This window comes from Sus scrofa, chromosome 12 (genome assembly GCF_000003025.6).
Source record: "Sus scrofa isolate TJ Tabasco breed Duroc chromosome 12, Sscrofa11.1, whole genome shotgun sequence".
Taxonomy (NCBI): Eukaryota; Metazoa; Chordata; class Mammalia; order Artiodactyla; family Suidae; genus Sus; species Sus scrofa.
In genome coordinates, this window is record NC_010454.4 from 47,209,048 (window position 1) to 47,230,949 (window position 21,902).

A 21,902-nucleotide genomic window follows, 5' to 3' on the forward strand; every position below is an offset into this window, starting at 1 on the left:
GTCGTCAGCGGTCTTCTGCGCTGACCTCTCCCAGTCCCTCCACGTCTTGCAGTCAGACTCCTCCCCCGGCCTGTTCTTCACCCCAGTTAACATGACCCAGCAGCCACCCTGTATCCCAAGCCCTGACCCAGGCTGCTTCATCGCCTTCAGAGATCATCCCTTGAAGAGTAGCTTCTGGAAAGGCCACAGAACCCCCCGAGCCTTTTCCAAAAGGCAGGCCCGGTCCTGGAGAGTCGGTTCGCCGGAGCCCTGCCGTGGGGGCGGGGGGTGCGACAGTCGAGTTCTCCCTGTCAGTGATGTTCGGTCTGAAACTGCTCCTGCCAGCACCTTGCTGGGGCCAAGTGGGGCCCCACCCTCGCCAGTAGCTGTAAGCCTCAGGGTCGGGGACCCTCGTGGGTTAGTCGTGACCACTGACCGTGCTCCCAGCAGACAGTGCTGGGAGGAGGCTGGTGGGGCTGGGCCAGAAGCTCTGCCTGGCCTGACCCCCAGTCCAGCTGCTGGACCCCCCACCCAAAGACTGGCTGCTCCTTGTCCTCCACACTCCTCCCTGTCCTGCCTTGATCTCGGGATAGGCTTTTTAGAAAATCTTTGATGGTCGCTCTCTTGTTTCAGGGCATCAGAACCACAGAACGAATCAGAATATGTCGTAATACCCTTTAACGTGTGCCAAAGTTCATAGAAAGCAAATGCCTTAGAAACTATAGGGCAGATGTGAAGTCAGTCAAGGAACCAGGTAGACCTGAGACTGTCCCAGGCCTACCCTCAGGTCCTTTTAAGCTCCTGGGTGACTAACTGACCGTCAAACAAGCTTGAGAGGGGACAGGCTCACCTAGGAAGCTCTCCTTAACCGACCGTTGGGATGCCTCGTCTTTGGTGCTTTTTGACAGATGCAGTTTTACATCTGGTAGGAAGAGAGACTGAAAGAACCTTCAGAACAGGCCTTGTTTTGTTGGTACTCTACCCGCCCCAGCAAGTTTGTGCCGTCTTGTACTGTAACTGTTGCTGGAAGAAGGGAGCTGTCAAGGCTTCTAGCTAATTGCCTAAACTCCTAACCCTTTATGAGGGATTTAAAAAAGTCTGTAAATTAAAATGCCTTGATGTTAAAAGTAAGTGTCTCGATATGATTTAACTGTACCCACATTTAACTGCATTATTGGGGACTCAGTAATTAGATTTAAGGGTAAACATATGATATTCAGTCTCTATGGAAACAGAATGGGCTGGGTTAAGTTTGTAATTGACTCACTGAATTTGGAAGGGTTTTTTTTGTTTGTTTTTAAAATTAAAAGTGTTTCCACTTCACACAGCTGAATTTCCCCATCCTCTTAGCCACTACCTAAGTTGTCTTTCTAAATAGAATTGTCCTTTGGCTTATAGGGGTCATTTTATTTTTTTATTTTTTTTGTCTTTTGTCTTTTTGTTGTTGTTGTTGCTGTTGTTGCTATTTCTTGGGCCGCTCCCGCGGCATATGGAGGTTCCCAGGCTAGGGGTTGAATCAGAGCTATAGCCACCGGCCTACGCCAGAGCCACAGCAACGCGGGATCCGAGCCGCGTCTGCGACCTACACCACAGCTCACGGCAACGCCGGATCGTTAACCCACTGAGCAAGGGCAGGGACCGAACCCGCAACCTCATGGTTCCTAGTCGGATTCGTTAACCACTGCGCCACGACGGGAACTCCTATAGGGGTCATTTTAATATACATTTATGCTTGTCCAGTTTAAAAAAGTTACATTATTAAATATAGGTATGATTTTCGACCAAGTGGTTTGCGCATAAGAGAGCCTGCAGAAGGCTCACTGCTCTTTTGAAAGCCCACACAGAGCAGCTTACCCCACACCTTGGTCTTCTAGCAGTTGAACAGCTGCCTTAGGGAGATGGTGGGGGGAGGCACAGGGTCCTGGCAGTCTTGCCACTGTACAAGGACCCATCCTGAGCCAGGAAATAGCTTCCCCTACTCAGGGAGCTCCCTTTAGTGTTTCAAAATATCTTGTAAGTGATTTATTTGACCCTAAAGGAATATATTCCTTCATATGAATAACTCCTAAGAGGAGTTTAGCTTCTTTTTATTTATTTCTAAGAAAGTAATTCATGGTCAAGACAGAAAATTTGGAATTCATAGGCAAGAATGGAAAAACCAAAAAAAAAGAATCATTTGGGAAGTTCTCTTGTGGCTCAACGGGTTAAGGATCCGGTGTTGTCACTGCCCTGGCTTAGGTCACTGCTGTGGTGTGGATTTCATCCCTGGGCTGAGAACTGCCACGTGCTGTGAGTGTGGCCAAAAGAAGAAAGAAAAAAAAAAAGAAAAAGACTCATTTGTTGTCCCATCAATCACATGAGGACTTTGGTGTGTTCCTTGTATGTATTTTCTCAAGTTAAAATTGCACTTTTAAAGTACATGTTTTTCTGGTTATTTTATTTAAAAATTGAAGTATAATTCATATAACAACATTTTGCATAAAACTCACCATGTAACGTGTACGATTCAGCTGTTTTCAGCAGATTCAGGAGGCTGGGCCACCTCCCCGGCTGTCCAATCCCAGGTCACTCCCTTTGCTCCCAGAGATGCACCCCAGCGGTTGCTTCCAGTTTCCGCCTTCCGCTCCGTCCAAGGCAACTGCTCATCTACTTTCTGTCTTTATGGATTTGCCTATTTTGGACATTTCTTGTAAATGGAATCATGTAATTTGTGGCTTTCTGTGCCTGGCTTCCTTCACTTAGTGTCGTGTTTGCAAAGTTCATCCATCGTGTAGCACGTTCGGTCTTTTTATGAGTGAGTGCTATTCAGTTCCACGGATATACATTTTTAAAATCTGTTTATTTGAGTTGTTTCCACTTTTTGGTTATTTATAATGCTGTGAACATCCGTGTGCAAGTTTTTGTGTGAACATGGTCTCAGTCCTTTTAGGATCATGTCTAGGAATGGAATTTCTGGGTTATATGGTAACTTTTTGAGGAACTGCCAGGCTGGGTTTTTTTATAGCAACTGCACCATTTTTACTTATGTATTTTTTTTAGGGGCGGCGGAGGGGCACCTGTGGCTTGTCAAAGGTCCCAGGTCAGGGATCGAATTCCTGGCACAGCAGTGACCCAAGCTGCTGCAGGAACAGTGCTGGACACTGCACTGCACCACAGAGAACTAAATTTTTATTTTAATTAGTTAATTTTCAGTAGCCATCCTCATGGGTGTAGCGTAGTGTCTCCCTGTGGTTCTGATTTGCATTTTCCTGTTGACTGATGACGCTGAGCATCCTCTCCATGCGCCTGTCGGCTGATTGTCTGTCTTTTTTAGAGTAATGTCTGTTCAAGTCCCTTGCCTCCTTTTTTTCGGCTGCACCTGCAGTGTATGGAAGTTCCGGGGCCAGGGATCAAACCCATACCATAGCAGTGGCCCAAGCTGCTGCATTGACAATGCTGGATCCTTAACCTGCTATGCCATAAGGAAACTCTCCTTTTTAATTGGGTTGTTTGTCTTTTTATTGTTGAGTTGTAGGAGTTTTTAAAAAAAAATATGTATTCTAGAGGTTCTTTATATAATCTATTTATATCAGGTATATGATTTATGGATGTTCCCCCCCCCAAGTCTGTGAGATGTCATTTTACTTTCTTGATAGAGTTCTTTGACATACAAAGGTTTTCAATTTTGATGAAGTCCAGTTTACCTATTTTTTTTCCTTTTGTTGTTTGAGTTTTGGTGGCATATCCAAGGTCAAAAACACTTACTGTGATTTTTTTCTAAGAGTTTTATAGTTTTCCCTTTTACATTTAGATTTTTGATCCACTTTGAGTTAATTTTTATATATGATGTGTAAATACAATTTTATATTCTACTTTTCTTCGTATTGTCTACCTAAGTGCTTTCTCAGTCACTATATTTCATTATATAGGTGTTCCATAATTTTCCTAGCTAGCCTTTTCTTGTTGGATCCTTAGGTACTTGTCATTTTTTCACTTTTATAAATAAGGCCACAGTGAACATTTTTGGGAATAAATCTTTTTTCACGTTTGAGATTATTTTCTTATGATACAAATGGAGTAATGGGTCAGAAAATAGGAGTATTTCAGGTATAAGATAGCCTCTGCTTTGAGCTGCTTTCTGTGGTCTTATTGTCTCTTTATGAATGCACCTGCCTCTTAGTCTCTCCCAGGGCTGAGTCTTGATATTAGTGTTGCTTTGTTAAGATTCGGAAGCAGTCGTCACTCTTTGTTTTAGCGAATTTCATGGTGCTGCTATGCCAATGCCTGATGTAAAGGGGTAACTATGCCAGATTAAAAAAAAAAACCAAAGCAACCTGAAAATGTTTTTTTAATTACGAGAATAACACATTCTTTCAACACCTAGGTATTGAAAAATTCTCATGTGTTCATATAAACACTTGTACATACATGGTCATAGCAGCACTATTCACATAGCCAAAAGCTACAAACAAACCAAAAGTCTTATTAATGGACAAATGGATAAACAGAGTGTGGTATATCCATACAGTGGAGTATTGTTCAGCCATAAAGAGGACCAAAGTACTGATGCTGGTTTCTGCTGCACCATAGAGGAACCCTGAAATCACTATACTGCGTGAAAGAAGCTAGACACAGAAGACCACATAGTCTATGTGATGCCATTTATGTGAAATGTCTAGAATAGGCAAGTCCATAAAGACGGAAGCTGGAACCGTAGTTGCCAGGGATTAAAAGTGGGGGTGGGTGAGGATTGTGAACTGACAGCTAGCGGAAATGGGGTGTCTTTTGCATGAAACTGTTCTGGGATTGACAGCAGTGATGGTGGCATAACCTTGTGAGTATACTAAAAACTACCGAGTTGAAAATCACCTTAAAATGGTGAATTTTATGTTCATTATATCACAGTTTTAAAATATCAAGAGATCGAGAGTTTTAGAAAATACTGAGTTTAGTTATAGGTCATCCTCACTCTTTTTTTAGTTTTTAATTTTTTTTTTTTTTTTTTTTTGCTTTTTAGGGCCACACCTATGGCATGTGGACGTGCCCAGGCTAGGGGCTGAATCGCAGCTGCCGGCCTGTACCACAGCCACAGCAATGCTGGATCTGAGCCCCATCTGCGACCTACACCACAGCTTATGGCAACATTGAATCCTTAACCCACTGAGTGAGGTGAGGGATCAAACCCACATCCTCATGGATACGAGTCGGATTCGTTTGCACTGTGCCACAACAGGAACTCCCTAGATAAATAATTTGTCCACCAAAAGAAAAGAGAAAGGGGGAGAGTAATACCTGCTTGTTAAAGCTCAAACGGAATAAATTTTTTTTTGGTCCTGCCCGAGGCATGTGGAAGTTCCTGGGCCTGGGATCAAACCCATGCCATAGCAGCAACCCGGGCCACTGCAGGGACAACACTGGATCCTTAATCCACTGCACCCCAAAGGAAGCCCTAGAATAAAATATTTTAGAAGAACAATCTCCTTCTTCTCAACTGCTCTAAATCCCTCTCCCCAGAGATGTCCACTGTTTAATAATTTGGGATACATTTTGAAACTTTTACAAGCAGGAGTGCATGTGTGCACACATAGGTAAGTACACACAGGTGTTTGTGTGTGTGCGTGCATGTGTAGTTAAACAAAAAATAGAAAATGTTGCCCACGTGTCTGAAGAGGACTTTTTTTTTGTTGTTTTTTTGTTTTTTTTAGAGCCGCACCCAAAGCATATGGAGGTTCCCAGGCTAGGGGTCTAATCTGAGCTGTAGATGCCTGCCTGCGCCAGAGCCACAGCAACATGGGATCTGCGCTGCATCTGCGACCTACAGCACACAGCAATGCCGGATTCTTAACCCACTGAGCAAGGCCAGGAATCGAACCCACAACCTCATGGTTCCTAGTCGGATTCATTAACCACTGAGCCACAACGGGAACTCCCTGAAGAGGACTTATTGAGTGCTTCTCACCTGATTAGCATTTTTTAAAATTATAGTTGAGTTATGATAAGCCAATTTCTGCTGTAAAGCAAACTGACCCAGTCATACGTATATATACATTCCTTGTCTCATGTCATCTTCCATTATGTTCTGTCACAAGAGACTGGACACAGTTCCCTGTGCTGTACAGCGGGACGTTACTGCTTATTATGCATTCTAAATGTAATAGTTTGCATTTATATGCTAACCCCAACCTCCCTGTCCATCCCACACCATCCCCACTCCTGGGCAACCACAAGTCTGTTCTCCCTGTCTTTGAGTCTCTGTGTTCTGTAGATAGGTTCATTTCTGCTGTATTCTAGGTTCCACATATAAATGATATCCTACCTCTCTCTTTCTACCTTGCTTCACTTAGTATGAGGATATCTAGTTGGACGGATCAGCATTTATCCACAAATGTTTCTCAGGCTCCTTCTTGGTGCAGGGCCTTGGGACACGATGAAAAATTGAATCAGACAGGTGCTTATGTTCGGGTAGGAGAAAGAAACCTATACGTAACTGTCAGAACGTAGGATATGGATGGATGTGGTGGTACCCAGGGAGGGGTCCCCGTGATGTTAAACCAGGCGCCAACAGCTCTGTGCCAATGAGCTGAAGCCTTCAAGCCATCTCTTTAAGGACGGATGAGGACTTGGACTGGAGTAAAGTGTTTGTGGAATGAGAAAACACAGAAATCGTGGAACTTTGATCTCAGGCTGAAAGCTCTCTCCTCCAAGGAAATGAAACAGATTCATCTTAAATTTCACAGTTCCTTCTTTGATAATTTAAAGGGTCCAGCTAAGGCCTCAGAAAGGGATCTGTGCAGGCAGCACATACGGGTGTGGATGTGGATATGGATATATTACGGACTAAGGCCAGGCTGTTTCTTCCCAGCAGTAAATCAGACGGCTTGGCTGTCCTACGGCCCTTATTGTTTTGGAGCTGATGGAAACCCCATGTGGTTTAATTAGGAGGAATTAAGTTGCCCTCGGAAGAATTTTTCCTTCCTGTGTGACCTTGAAATCACCTGTCATCATAGCAAAAAGAATGAATTCTTTCAAAATTGGAAAGTTGTTCCTTTCTTGGCAGATTTTTGGTTTCACTTAGCAGCCCCAGAGCTTATGGAATATGTCATTTGAGTTCTTTAGAACCTAACCCTAAACTTGTAATTCTCCTCGGTCTCTGACAGCTGCAGAGCAGGCATGAGAAGTGTGGTCTGGTTGGCTCCGGCAGCGGGGCTCCAGCGCAGAGGGCTGGGCTGGGCTGGGCTGGTGACGGCTCCCTGCTAAGCCCTGTTCTTTCTTCACAGCGAATTAATCCGAGCAGTAACACAGCCCCCTGAACAGCAGGAGTCCGTATCCCCCCACTCAGAGTCTGTCGTGGAGCATTGGCCAACAGGGCGGTGCTCCTGGGGGTGCTTCGAGGGCTTCGTTGGCGGCCGGGGAGGAGCGGGGGGCTCATAGGCCTCTGCCTTGCGAGCTGATGGGCCCATAGCTTTCATTTCCTGGAGAGGCCCCCAGAGACCGCGTCGTAGGACAGGGCCTCACTTACGAGTAAACATCCTTTTTCGGAGTCTTCTAAGTCCTGTGTGCCCCCCGCCCTGCTTCCCTCCTGAGAGTCACTTGACTGGCGCCCAGGCGACTTGATCGCCCCTCCGGAAGGTTAACAAAAGCCGCCCACGCGCCAGTCTCGGGGCTCAGCTGCCTTCTGTACAGTCAGTCACGCTCTGGGTGCATCGCTCGTCCGGTTCTCCCTATGGCTCCATGTGGCAGGTATTACTATTCCTACACTGCAGACAGAAGGACGGAGCCTTGGGGACGTGAAGCGGCGTCCCCAAGTGGGAGAGCCTGGACGCAAACCCTGGCCCAGCCCTTAGGCAGTGGTCACACCTGCCACGCAGCTGCTCAGGCCAGGAAGTGCCTGACCCGTGATTCCTGCCTTTCCTTCACCCTCACGTCCACTCTCTCAACAAGTCCTCTCAACTTTGTCACCTACATGTGTCCCGGATCTGGCCACTTATTTCCATCTCCACAACTCTAGCTTAGCCCACTCCCATATCACCCCTACCTGGCCCAGTGTAGCAGCTTCTTCAGAATCTAAAACTGGGAGTTCCCTGGTGACCTAGCAGTTAAGGATCTGGCGTTGTCACCGCTGTGGTCGATCCCTGGCCCGGGACTTCCGTATGCCGTGAGTACAGCCCACCCCCTAAAAAAGTCTAAAACTGGCTACTGCCCTGTTTAAAACTCGCAGTGATGGCCCAGTTGCAACAAGAAGAACACCCTTTCCCAGGCCCACGAAAGGCTGTGTGATTGGGCCCCTGCTCTCCCCACTCCCCGCCACCACCCCTCAGACTCCCAGGCCCCTTTCCCGCCTTTGCCTCTGCCCTGGATCCCCCTGGTGAGAATGCCTGTCCCCAGATCTTTGTCCACATAGCTGCTTCTCCTCCTTCAGGTCTCTGCTCAGATGTCACCTCCTCAGAGAGGCCACCCCCATCGCCACTTCCCCAGCCTCACCCTCGTTCCTAAATGGTGTTTTCCTGTGGTGCCACCCCGCTTTATCTTGCTCAGTGTGGTGTCTCCGGTCCCTGGGAGGGCGCCTGGAGCAGAGCAGGTGCTCAGGACTTGACTGCTGAGTGGACGGCCTCGTGGGCTCGCCCCCTGCCTCGAAGGCCCGCTGTCCCCCGCCCTTCCCGCGGACATCCTTCCTTCCCGCTCAAATGTCATTTGCTTGGGGAGGTTTTCCGCGACCCTCTGTTGCAGTCCCTTCATACCAACCTTTACTTTTCCTCCGTGGCCCTCACCAGCGCTCGTGTGGTTATTTGGGTAAAGTTTGCTTCTCCTGCATGCCCGTAACCTCCCTGGGGGCAGAGGGGTCTGCCTTGGTTCCCTTTCTGCTAGAACATCTAGCTCCTCGGCATAAATAATATCTTGAGCAGTTCCCATCATAGCTCAGTGGGTTAAGAACCCAACATAATATCCGTGAGGGTGTGGGTTTGATCCCTGGCCTCATCTACTCAGTGGGTTAAGGATCCGGTGTTGCCATAAGCTGTGGCATAGGGAGCAGATGTGGCTCAGATCTGGTGTTGCTGTGGCTGTGGTGTAGGCCGGCAGCTGCAGCTCCGATGGGACCCCTAGCCTGGGAACTTCCACATGCCACAGGTGTGGCCCTAAAAAGAGAAAAAAAAAAAATCCCAATATCTTGAGGTCAAATTTATAAAAAATTCTAAAGAGCTGCCTTGATTTTGTTGTCACACTGGAATCACCATCACTTATATGTATCATGTGCTCCTTCTAGGGTTTCACACACTTTATCAGATTTCATCCTTCAAGGAGTCCTGTAACTCTGTCCTCCTGGTCCAGCAGAGAGGCTAGATGGCTAGATGGTGTGGCGCCAAAACCCCTGCCTGCTGTCTCCAGCTTTTTCACTAGCCCCCAGTCCAGCCCACTCAGTGATATCTTTTGAAAGAGTGGTCATATTTGGGAGCTGGAAAGTAATTTTTCTCAAGGGAGTTTGTTGTGGTCATGAGACCTGTCTCTAAGATCCGCTTTATGGTTTGTTCTTGAATGCAAGCCCAGCTGGCATTTTGATTCGTTCATATTTATGAAGACCTGTGATGTGCCAGGCACCAGGGATGTTATGCGGAACAGGATAGACGTGGTCCCTGGTATCCTAGAGCCGAGCAGGGAGGAGACAAATAAATGAGCAGTCGGGGGAGTTCCCTTGTGGTGCAGCACGTTAAGGATCCGCCATCATCACTGCATCTGCTTGGGTGGCTGCTGTGGCATAGGTTTGATCCCTAGCCTGGGAACTTGTGTATGCTGTGCCCCTCCACACCCCCCCACAAAGAAAGAGCACTGCGGAATTTCAATAAATACCTGGGTAAGGGAGGTACCAGGTGGGATGGGAGCCTGTGTAGGGACTTCTAACGCAGACTTGACAGATGAGGAGGGCTTCCCGGAAGACTTCTGTATGGAAGTCTGATTTGAAAACTTAAGGACCAGTGAGAGTTGCAAGCATGTTGCTACTGGGGTGAGGTGGGCAGTAAGAGGAAGAGGAAGAAGCATCGTGAAGGCTCGGAGGTGAGAATGCGGTCCAGGTTGTGTCCGTTTTTTGCTCCTTAGATCCGATTTCATGACCGAGTGATTGGAGAGACTTGGAAAAAGCAGGTCAGGGGGCAAAGCTATTGAATGTGCTCAAAATAGCTCTCTTTCTCACGTCTTCTTAACAGAAGAAACCCGAGTCTCCACCCGCCTCCACCAACCCCTTCCTGGAGGATGAGGCAGCACCGGAGATGGAGGAACTGGCGATGGAGAAAGGCGATTCCGAGCAAGTGAGTCTGGTTTGCGTTTCTGCGCGGAGCCCACCTGATGTTCGTTTCTGAAAGCGGGTCTGCTGGCTGTACATGCGATCGCTTGGCTGTGGACCACATTCAGAGATTACAGCCTTGGGGGTCTTTCTAGAAAGCCTTTATGGGACAGTAGGTTTAGAAGAGTGGGTGAAAGGGGCAGCCTTCCTGCCACCGCCCTCTGCCCCCGAGGACTCGCCGTCGACCTCACGGCCCGCACAGGCCTCACTGGCCCGTGGGGTAGGGCCGAATTCGGCCCGGCCTCACTGTCATCTCCTGAGCTTGTCAGCCAGCGTAGCTTTCGGTTGTCCCCTTATCTGGGCCTGCGCTGAGGCGAGAGGCTGCGGGTCCCGCTGACGTGAGCAGCGCCGTCCGCTGGGAGAGCCCTCCACGCGGGTGAGCCGAGCGCTGTCGGTCGGGACGCCATCGGGGCGGCCTGGAAACACCAAGGTGACTGGGGCGGATTTGGAGGGCACTTTGCAGAGCACGGAGCACTTCCACTGCCTTGGGCTTTTTTCTGCCCACCTCCGAATTTCCTCGCCCTTCATCCTCAGAATGGTGTTTTCGTTTCACTGCCTTTTCATGGCAAGAGGGGTTAGAGCAGTAAATCCGGACTTTTCCTGTCTGGATTAGTGATCCTTCTTTTTAATTTTCTACACTTGGCTGCTGGAGGCTTATTTTATGGTGCTGTTTTGCTCCACACACCCCCGAACAGGAGGCTGGCTGGGAAGAGCAGCTCTGGGAAGCCCGGAGCCACGCACTTTGCCGTTAACCCTGCATTCCTGGCTCGGTGAGGGAGGCGTACGGTCCTGGCAGGCAGGAATCAAGAGAGCAGAACTTCCAGGAACAGTTCTGAAGGGAGGCAGTAGAATGTGTCTGATCCATTGATTAAATAATTATAATTACGTGGGTGCCTCGCGTTTTTATGGTGCTCGATAGATTAAAAGTCTTTTCCATGCTTTATTTCATTTCATCCTGACAGTGCTAGCCTCTCCTTTTATAGGATTTTCTGTGAGCCGCAGGTTAAGTGACTGGCCCTGGGTTACCCAGTTTGGAAGTGGAGGAGCTGGAACCAGAAGCCAGGTCTAGAAGTCAGAGACTGGAATCCTTTTCCTGGCGCTCTTTCTGTTATACCATGATGTCTCCCTGAAAAGCAGAGACAGAAATGAGTCCTGAGAATTGCAGTGAATATCTTGAGGCTGCCTCCCAGAGATTTATGGGATTGGATGTAATTGATTTAAAGCCATTGTATCAGCTAGGCTGGGAGATACAAAAGATTGCTTCTAAATAAGGAAATGCATCTTGGAGTTCCCACTCCACGATGGTGGTACAGTGGGATCGGTGGCATCTCTGCAGTGCCAAGACACAGGTTCAATCCCTGGCTCGGAGCAGTGGGTTAAAGGATCTGGCATTGCCACAGCTGTGGCGTAGGTTGCAATTGCAGCTCGGATCTGATCCCTGGTCCTGAATTCTATATGCCGCAGGGCAGTCACCAAAAAAAAAAGAAGGAAAGAAATGCATCTCTCACATTTTGGGAGGAAGGACTAGGATGGGAAAGAGGGATCTGGGTGTGGGGCTCATCCTTCTGGGGTATCCTCCACCCGCGCTTGGTCCCCTGCACCCTCCGAGCTGGCCTCGTGTGGCAGGGCCATTTTTAGGGCCCTCGTGTCTCCCCAGTGCAAATGGCTGCCGTTGTCATGTGCGAAACTGTGTAGCTGCATCCTCAGATGCTCTCAGTGCTGCCCTAAAAGTGATCCCTTTCGCTGGTCCTCTCCGCTGTTGTCAAACTGGATTACCATAGAGGCCCCCATGAGCTCCATGGTCGGTTTTGCCAGGTAAAATATGATTTTTCTTTCTTGTGGAACTTTTTGCTCATCCTGGAAGCTTGAGCTTATTGTCTTAAGGATGAAGTCCTGCTCATTCTAAGAACGCAGAACATAGGACGTGGGATAAAGTAGAGTCACATGATGGGGAAGATGCCAGGCGCTAGTTCGCTCGTACCTGCTGTGTGACCTTAGGAAGTTTGGTGGGGTTTTTTTTTTTCTGTTTTTTTTTGTTTTTGTTTAGGGTCACACCTGTGGCATATGGAAGTTCCCAGGCTAGGGGTCCAATCAGAGCTGTAGCTGCCAGCGTACACCACAGCCACAGCAATTGAGGATCCGAACCGCATCTGTGACCTACACTGCAGCTCATGGCAACGTCAGTTCCTTAACCCACTGAGTGAGGCCAGGGATCGAACCTGCATCCTCATGGATCTTAGTCAGATTCGTTTACGCTGTGCCACGGCGGGAACTCCAGGAAGGTTTTTTCTCTCACTCGACTTTTCCTAGTTTCTTCACCTTCAGAGAGAGCCAGTGGTTTTCCAACTGTATTCCTTGGTGGCCCGTCAGATGTCACCGTGGGGAGCTGGGAGGAGACCAGGGCCCTAATACCCCCCAAATAGAACAGTTCTCTTTTGAGTCACACTTTTCGTGGACTTCCAGGTAAAAATGCTTTGGGGTTTCTAGGTGCGTTCAACATGAGAATACTAAAAACCAGTGGACTGGATGATCCCCGCAGTTTCACGGGGCTCTAACGTGCTGGTAATAAAACGTACACGCCAGTGACTCATGCCTCCTCACGTGCCATCCCCAACATCCCAGTGCCCATCCTGCTTGAGGTGGATTAGCTCCAGGACCCCTCTCCCCAGCCAGCTGCCGGCTTCTGCAGTCGGGTGCACAGGAGGATCAGGAGCAGGCGGGCCGTGGGGAGGAAGGCCCCGGGATGCTGGTGGGGGAAGGCCCAGTGGGTTACCCAGCCCGTAGCATCACTGCAGTTGGCAGACGTGGCCCTTGAAGGGTGGGTCCCTCCCTGCCCACCACTGCAGTTGGGCTATTGAGGAGGGAGAGCAAACATGAAAAGAGATATTTCGTTTGATCTGTTGCTGACATATTCCCAGTGAATCAAAAAGGGCATCTGAAAGGGGTCTGAGGGGTCTCAGAGTATAAATGAAGGGGAGAAGAAATGAGTTTCTGGCTTTAAAATGTACCCGTCTGGTGATCCGAGCAGTTAGAGTTAATCTGTTTACATTGGATGGTAATAAAAGGAAGTGGGACCAGCTGTAGACCTCCTTACTCTGACAACAGTAACCTTTTATTATTCCATCAAACTCCAGGAGGAAATAGCTTAAACATCTGCAGCTTTTGGACACAATTCACACACTCCAAAATGCAGCCTGAGTGCCACTGCTAAATGACTTAGTATATTCTTTAAGCTGAGAGGCAGCCGTCTGGGGAGCTGGACGGTGCAAGGGGAGACACCAGTTTGAGCTGAAATTCCAGCCCCTATTATCTAAATATGAGCACATCTAGGAAGCAGCCACAGGCAGGAGGCAGCCCTGTGGAAAAAAAGGAAAAAGGAAATTTCAGGCAGCCCCTCCCACCATTCCCCTCTTGCTTCCAACTCAGTAAAAATGCCACCAGAGGACAGAGAGCTGTGGTGACAGGTCCTACCTCACTGCCAGGAACTCTGGTAGTGGGCAGAGGCTGGCAGAATGGAGTTACCTGCAGGGAGGGTGGAGACACCTGCACTGGTTTGTTTGTTTTTTGTCTTTCTATCTTTTTAGGGTCACACCCATGGCATATGGAGGTTCCCCGGCTAGGGGTCCAGTCAGAGCTACAGCTGCCAACCTATGCCACAGCCACAGCAACACGGGATCTGAGTCTTATCTGTAACCTACACCTCAGCTCTTGTCAACACCGGATCCTTAACCCACTGAGGGAGGCCAGGGATTGAACCCCCACCTCATGGATACTAATTCGGGTTCATTACTGCTGAGCCACAACAGGAACTCCCACCTGCACTGCTTATGCAGCTCTCTGAGTGTCAGATCCAGAAGCTTCTGTGGGACCTCATCTGCAGAGGGCCCTTGAGAGACTGATCAGGATGAGTTTGTTGGAATATCATGTAACCATTTTAATTATGAGACTCTATATTGTATATTGAAGGAGCTCTTCAGGTTTACCCACAGATTTTTATCATGTATCACTTTTGTGCATGCATAAAAAGGAAAATAGGAAAATATAAGCAAAATAAATAGGTTAAAATATTCCCCCAACTTCTTTCCAGAGTCTTGACTCTCCTGAACCACTTTTTAAAAACTTTTGTTTTTGGTCTTTTAGGGCCACACCCTCAGTGTATGGAGGCTCCTGAGCTAGGGGTCGAATCGGAGCTGTAGCCACCGGCCTACGCCACAGCCACAGCAACGCAGGATCCGAGCCCTGTCTGCGACCTACACCGCAGCGCACGGCAACGCCAGACCCTTAACCCACCGAGCGAGGCCAGGGATCGAACCTGAGGGAACTGCTTAAAAAATGTTTTGAAATAATTGTAGACCCACAGGAAGTTGCGGAGAGGTCCTCTGTGCCCATCCCTCAGCCTCCCCAGCGGTGGCTGCTGCCCTAGCCGGAGAACATTCTCCAAACCAGAACGTTGCTTCTAACCCCGCTGTACGCAGGCGGGGCTGTCCTGCTGTCCCTCACAGTGTGGGCCTCCGGGCCACCCGAGGGTCACAGGCAGGCCAGGTCCGGAAAGGCTCCCCCGCTGTGTCTAGGATTATCTGCCAGGCCATTGGCACCCACCTCCCTCATTTTTTTATTGTGATTTTTTACTCTTTTCTTTTTTTGAAAATAATATCAAGCTTAGAAAGATTTAGGAATCTTACGAACTCTCTCCATCGTCTTTCACCTGTTACTGTTTTGCTAGATCTTCTTCATCGCCTCCTCCCCACCCCTCGCCCTCCCTTTGCCTCTCCCTCCCGGTCTCTCTCTTTGAGAACAAGTTAAGTTTCTAGGTATCACACCCTTTCCCTCTTGAGTATTGCAGCATGTATTTCCTTTTTAGGAGATCCATTCACTTAAGATAGTCACTTAAATTACCACAGATCAAAATCAGAAAACTTAACATTAACTCTATTGTCTCATTTACAGACTTTATTTAAATTTCATCATATGATCCGAGAACACTGTCGTTAGTTGGAAAAGTACACATAAATTTGTAAGTTAATGAAGCCAAATAGAAAATAAACATGTCGATGTAAAACATGACAACATTCTCTGTTATATAAACCCCCATTTGTAATTTCCAGAAGCTGTCCTCCGAGCGTGTGCACAGTTCTGTCAAGGGAAAAAATGTAAAGGAAATAATTACAGTATTTACGAAGATTCTCTTTTGATTCATGAAAAGATGTCTAGGTATAAGGACCATATTTTCCAGTTCTCAAATCAGAGAGTCTAATTCTATACAAGCTAGACAAATTAAAGCACATTTGTTTATTCATTCAGCAAATCACCTTATTTGATAAGAATAAAGTAATAAAAAATAGGTAACTGACTTGGAAGATGCAGAACACAGAGAGAAGCAGCACACCTTCTCAGTCATCCTGCTCCATCCCAGATGCCTCATTTTAAACAAATGGAAACGTGGAAAAACTGCTAAGGCGTCTATGAAATGAAGTGGAACTTTGGTTCCACTGAATTGAAACTCAATGAACCGGGTCTTGGGAGTCTCTTACGGTCTCAGCCTAAGGCTTGGTTTTGGCAGTGGCTTCTGGGCAATAAGAGAACATAGCCCAGAATGTAGCTATTCTTAGGAAGAATCAGAGGTTCGTCAGACCCTGCAAAAAAAAAAATCAAACACATGGAACTCCTGGTAAAAAGGGAAGAGCTAGATATGAAATAGAATGGGCTGTGCCTACAGTTGACATTAATTTTGGGTGATCGTTAGCCAGAATTTACAGGTGCTTTTAACCATTACAGTGTTTGATTTATTTTTTAATTACCAGAAGGAGGTAGTCATGATTTCCTTCTGTCATTAGGGGCTTAGCTTTTCCTGTTTATTAAAAGATATGAGCCATTCAGCTCAGCAAGTGTGCTGTCAGTGTCAGTTGTGCTCTCTTATCAACCCCAGCAAGGGCTCAGGGCCCTCTGTTTTCAAATACTAACAAAAGGAAATAGCATTTGTTTGTTGTTGTCGTTTTTAGGAATAGAAACATATGCAGGAAGATCCTGGTTTATTTTTTAGAGTTTTGAAAGGGAATGAAGTAGCAAATACAGTTTTTAAATGCTTGCCTGCCCAGATGTCCTTTTTATCAGTGGTTTCCCAGTATTGTTTGGGGACCAGTGCTAGGCCAGGTTTTCTCTGGTCCGAGGCAAAAAAAAAAAAAAAAACCCACAAAGACAAAACAGCCAGCCTGTCTGTCTGTCTGTCTATCTATCTATCCTTCTATCTGGTGTAATAAGGTCACCTACTAACTATCTTGTCTTGGGAAGTACTGCCTTTATACAGCTATTTTTCTCTTATAAAATGTTTGGGTATAAAGTATCTTTCCTTTAGGAACTTAACGGTGAGAGTAAAAAGTAGCAAAATAAAAAGCTCGCAACTGGGAGTTCCCGTCGTGGCTCAGTGGTTAACAAACCCGAGTAGTGTCCACGAGGATGCAGGTTCGATCCCTGGCCTCGCTCAGTGGGCTCAGTGGGTTAAGGATCCGGCATTGCTGTGAGCTGTGGTGTAGGTCGCAGACACAGCTCGGATCCCATATTGCAGTGGCCGTGGCATAGGCTGGCAGCTAGAGCTCCAATTACACCCCTAGCCTGGGAACTTCCATATGCCGCGGGTGCAGCTCTAAAAAGACGCACGAGCTAGAAACCCTGAGTTTGTCCCCACCTTATACTTGAAATTCAGCAGGCTTAGGAAGCACTGGGGGAAAGCAGTGCTCTCCTAGAAAGAGTTCTAGTTTAGGAGATGAGAAGGGTCACCAGGTACCTTGGGCCGGGCTCTTAGAACCCTCCGAGCCTCCCTTTCTTTGGTGTAAAACAGTAGTAACAATTCCTGTATCCAGAGTTGTGAGGAATCGATCGATGCGATGGTATTTTGTATCAAAGCGCTTGGCCCGTGGTCACAGGCAGTAAACGGAGGCCGTCAAAGTGGAACAGTGTGAGCCAGCGCTGTCCATTCCAAAGCACCGCCCAGCTATGAGGCGCTGTTATTAGCTAGGATTTACCTTTTTAAAACATCAGTCAAAGATGAGGCGCCCCCAAATTGAAAGCACATATGTTATCAAAGTAGCAGTAACTCTTTCACGGCACAGAACATGAAAATGATCCCAGCAGAGCTGGCATATTGTTCACAAACTGGCGCGAGTCACGACACAGGACGTGGTCTCAGTCCACCGGCACTGAGTGCTTATGTCTAAGTTAGGAGCCAACTTTGAGGGGATGTTTTCTTTGAGACTGCTTGGAAATGTGCAAAGATGGCTCAAGTATAGGGTTTCTTTTTCCTTTTCTTCTTTTCTTTTTTTTTTTCTTTTCCCTTTACAGCCAAAGAAGCCTAAAGCCCCAGACAATCCATTTCACGGCATTGTTTCCAAGTGTTTTGAGCCTCATCTCTACGTGTATATTGAGTCCCAGGACAAGTGAGTGCTGAACATTTTGCTTCTTTCTCCTGCATTTCTCGATGCTCTGGTCAGGGTGGGGGTCTCCCAGGGGCCCTTCTAGAGCGGGCACAGCTCCTTCTAGAGGTTGAAGGAGGACTTGGCACACCCTTGACCCTCCCTGGAAACCTGTTAGGATATTCTCCTGTCTTTTGAATGTTATCATGTATTGTGTCTATAAATGTCCGAAGCCTGAGTTTGACTCTTACAAGATCCCAAAAAGATCTCAGCACCTGCTTCCCAAGTGGGCGCTGAGCCTCCTCTCTCTCTGTCCGGCAGCACACCCGGCCTCTCAGGGGCAGGCCGCTGGCCGGTGCACAGAGCCAGCCTCATCCGCTAATGTGTATGTTCGCAAGTGTAATTTGTTTGACTTTGCATTTTCAAATCATTTAAATTTACCAGAAAGTTATTTAAAAAAAGTTTTCCTAGACCCTTAGCCCAAAGAACAGTCACAGTTTGCATCACTGTGGTTGTCAGAATCAGGAAGATAACGTTCTCCCACAAATGTCCTTTCTCTGGTCCAGATCCCATCATGCATTTAGTTGTCAGGTCTCTTTAGTCTCCTGTAAGCGCGAATGACTCCTCAGGCTTTTCTTTGTCTTTCGTAACCCTGACACTTTTAAAAAAAGAGTGTTTGACCTAAGCCCGCAATGTGTTTGCAATGTTTCCTCTTGATTAAATCCAGATTACACATTTGGGGCAAGAACACCACAGCGGCGACACTGTGGCCTTCCCAGTGCCCAGTACATGATGTCAGGAGGCACCTCCCAAGAGGCGGGTCTGTCTCATTGCTGCTGAGTCCACCTTGCTCACTTGCTGAGGCGCCAGCTTCTCCCCATGAAGCCACTCTCTTCGCTTTGTCAGTAATTAGTCAGTGGCCTGGCGGGGGGCTCCCTCGAGACTGTGTAACCATCCCACGCCTCATCTCACTCTGCCCGCACTCTGTCTCGCGTCCCTTGACGATCCCGCCGCAAACAGTTACTGCTGCTGTGTTGGCCAAATGCCGATGGTCTGTTTCTGCCATTTTTTCTGCATTTACTCACTGGAGTTCTTCTCTAAGGAAGTGCTGCCTTTTCTCCCCCACTTGTTTGTTTTTGTCAATTTGGACTGATGGGTCCTTACTTTCTTTTACGGATGATTGTCGTAAAATACGTGCATTTTTACAAATAAGGAGGCTCCAGAAAATGTTTCCACGGCAGCCCACTGCAGCCAAGTTTCCTCACAGCCAGAGAGTAGGTTCCTGTTCCAGTGGCCACTGTTCACACAAAAGGTGGGGATCCCCCTCCTCACCCCCAAATCTCTGTCTCCAGCCAGAGCAACCGTGGCGGGGCAGGGGTGGGGGGGGCGCCTTCCACGCTGGAAGGCAGATTTGGGAAAGGCCGGATTCCTGGAACAGGCCACACTGACTGGAGACAGGCTGGTCCGGGCCCTGAGAGGAGGCCTTGAAGCTGAAAGAACACGCTTAGGAGGCCCAGACAGTGGCTCACACCCTGGGCCACTGTGAGAAAGTTCCTGAGAGTTCTCTGGGAAAGCACTTAGGTGCCGATGTCCAGTTCTGATTTTTTTTTTAATTTTTAAAAAAATGCTTTTTTCAGAGTTCTCGTCGTGGCTCAGTGGTTAACAAATACGACTAGGAAGCATGAGGTTGCAGGTTCGATCCCTGGCCTTGCTCAGTGGGTTAAGGATCCGCCATTGCCATGAGCTGTGGTGTAGGTTGCAGACACGGCTCAGATCCCGAGCTGCTGTGGCTCTGGTGTAGGCTGGCGGCTACAGCTCCGATTAGACCCCTAGCCTGGGAACCTCCATATGCTGTGGGAACGGCCCTAGAAATGACAAAAAGACCAAAAAAATAAATAAATAAAATGCTTCTTTGATTTTAGCAAATTCTTGCTTCCAAGTATGTTTCAGATGTAAACCATAAGATGAAGAGAACATTTCAAGTAGGTATTTGTACATTATGCAAGGCATTATTGTCATTCACCTGTTTGATTTTATAGATTGCATCTCCTCTCTTCTTCCCTGATTACAAAATGCTTCCTGCTAAAACCCCAGAAAATTACCTTTGTAAAAGAGCTTCTATGTTAACAAAACAACCTCCTCACCACCACAACCCGCTCCCCCAAAAGTGGCCTTGGCATTTATTGCCTTGTAAAGCCTCAGTTTTCCTCCTGCTCTCTGCTCACTGGGCTCACGCCTGCAGACACACAGAGGGGCAGTAGCTGCTATTGCCATTTAGTCATTTGAAAGCAACTTGTCTCCTGCATTCAAAAGTTTTCTGGAGTTCCTGTTGTGGTACAACGGAAATGAATCCAACTAGTATCCGTGAGGATGCAGGTTTGGTCCCTGGCTTCGCTGAGTGGGTCGGGATCCAGCGTTGCCATGGGCTGTGGTGTAGGTCACAGACGCGGCTCGGATCTGGCATTGCTGTGGCTGTGATGCAGGCCAGCAGCTGCAGCTCCGATTCAGCCCCTAGCCTGGGAACCCCCATGTACCAGCCCTACAGACAAAATCAAAAACAGAAAAGTTTCCTGTCAGGATGTTAATGAGACACCCCACCAGGCAAGAAAAAGGAGGAGTTACCTGCCAATGAGATGAACAGGTCTTGAGCAACCCTCCTGTATGACCATTTTTGGACAAAGCCCCTTCTTATCAGTCCAAATTCTTTTTTAAAAAGGCTTAGAAGTCTTGGGTCCAGGGTTTATAGTTGCATGTCTGCAATAACCATGTGCTTTCCCCAAACCTGTCCAGTCTGAAAAGTCATTTTTCTGAATTATCTGGTATAATTCTGGGATCTGCTCTTTTCACATGGCCTTGGTTCACATAAAGCAGGCTCGTTGTTCATGATACCTTGGGCAAAGAGCCAGCCCTGCCTGCCTTAGGGACTCTCCGTTTCTCCGTGAAAAATGAAGTGCCGGCCCCTCCTGCTGCCGTCTGGCCTCACCGGGATGTTTCCACAGCGCTGGGGAAGGAGCGGAAGCTTCTCGCGGGAGAACTGCGTAGGTTGTGCTGTTGTCGCTCCAGAATAAGCAGCACAAGCCTGAAGTAGAAAATAGTTGAAGAAATCCAATTTCCTCATCTGGTAAAGGAGAGCATCCGACGGAATAATGCCTAAAGCAGTGGGTTATTCACCCTTTTTGAGTCATAGATCCGTCTGAGAACCCGGTGAGAGCCACACACCCTTTTGCCAGAAAACCCCCACATAAACCCACAGGCTGTTTTGAGTGCAGAAGCCCTTCCTCCCTCGCGTCGGGGAATCCTAGCCCTGGGGAGGAGCGCTGGTGGGGACTGGTGTTGTGCAAATTACCGCTCTTGTTGTAGCTCTGATTCAGAAAGCTGCCGTGGTGGGGGGGGGATCTTAGACCTTCCACCAGCTCCTCCCGGCTGCCCGGGACCCAGCAGGGGCAGTGGAGAGAGCAAGGGCCCGGGTGCCAGGCAGACCTGGACTGGAGTCCGAGCTCTGCCCTCCCTGGCCGGTGCCCTCGAGCTCGCTGCTTAACCTTCCGAGTTGGCTCTGTCCCCTCTGCAGCCCAGTGAATGGTGCCCCCCTCACGGGATTAGCGATGAGGCTGAAATGAGATGACACGTTGGCACTTGGCACAAGTCAAGAGTGCTGGGAAACCGTGCCTGCCCGGCCCTGCCCTTCCTGGGATCTTGTTCTGGACTCTCAGCCAGTTGGGGGCCTGATGGGTGCTGCCAGCTCTGTGTCAGCCTGGCCTGGGGTCCTCCCTCTCATCTGGCCCTGCCTCCCCCCTGCCCCAGCCCCCAGCCCAGCAGCTGCAGGAGGACAGGGGTGTCCTGAAGCCACCCTCTCGCCGGTGGGGCCCAGCCGCCCTCCTGTGCTTTGTGCCGTTTTCTCCGTGTTCAGCCCAAGGAGGAAGCGGTGGGGTCTGCTCTCCTCTGGGGATGTGGCCGTGTGCCTTGGCTGACTCTTGCAGAAGGGAGTTCTCTCCATAGGCACTGTCTTCACTCCATTCAGTGGCTTTCTCAGTCTGAGAACTTAGTGACTCCTTTTCTGCCTCTTCTCCTGAGTCCCTATAATAAGTAGCTTTTGTGGAAACAGGGCCCTCCACCCTTCTAGCTGCTTCAAGCCTAGAGTCTCTCTGTAGACTCATGTTGCTTATTGTTTATCTTTAGTTAATTTCAAACTTTCAGAAGAGTTACAA

At 48.3% G+C, this 21,902-nt stretch overlaps 1 protein-coding gene across 3 annotated transcripts in view; it reads left to right on the top strand.

Annotated features, from left to right (window-relative positions):
- Positions 1–21,902, top strand: part of VPS53 (VPS53, GARP complex subunit) — a 149,421-nt gene that overhangs the window by 67,299 nt on the left and 60,220 nt on the right. For all 3 annotated transcript variants that reach the window (XM_003131813.4, XM_021067533.1, XM_021067534.1), the window contains 2 exons: positions 10,155–10,256; positions 17,627–17,721. In XM_003131813.4, coding sequence (XP_003131861.1) covers positions 10,155–10,256; positions 17,627–17,721 — 197 coding nt within the window. The remainder of the gene's footprint in view (positions 1–10,154; positions 10,257–17,626; positions 17,722–21,902) is intronic.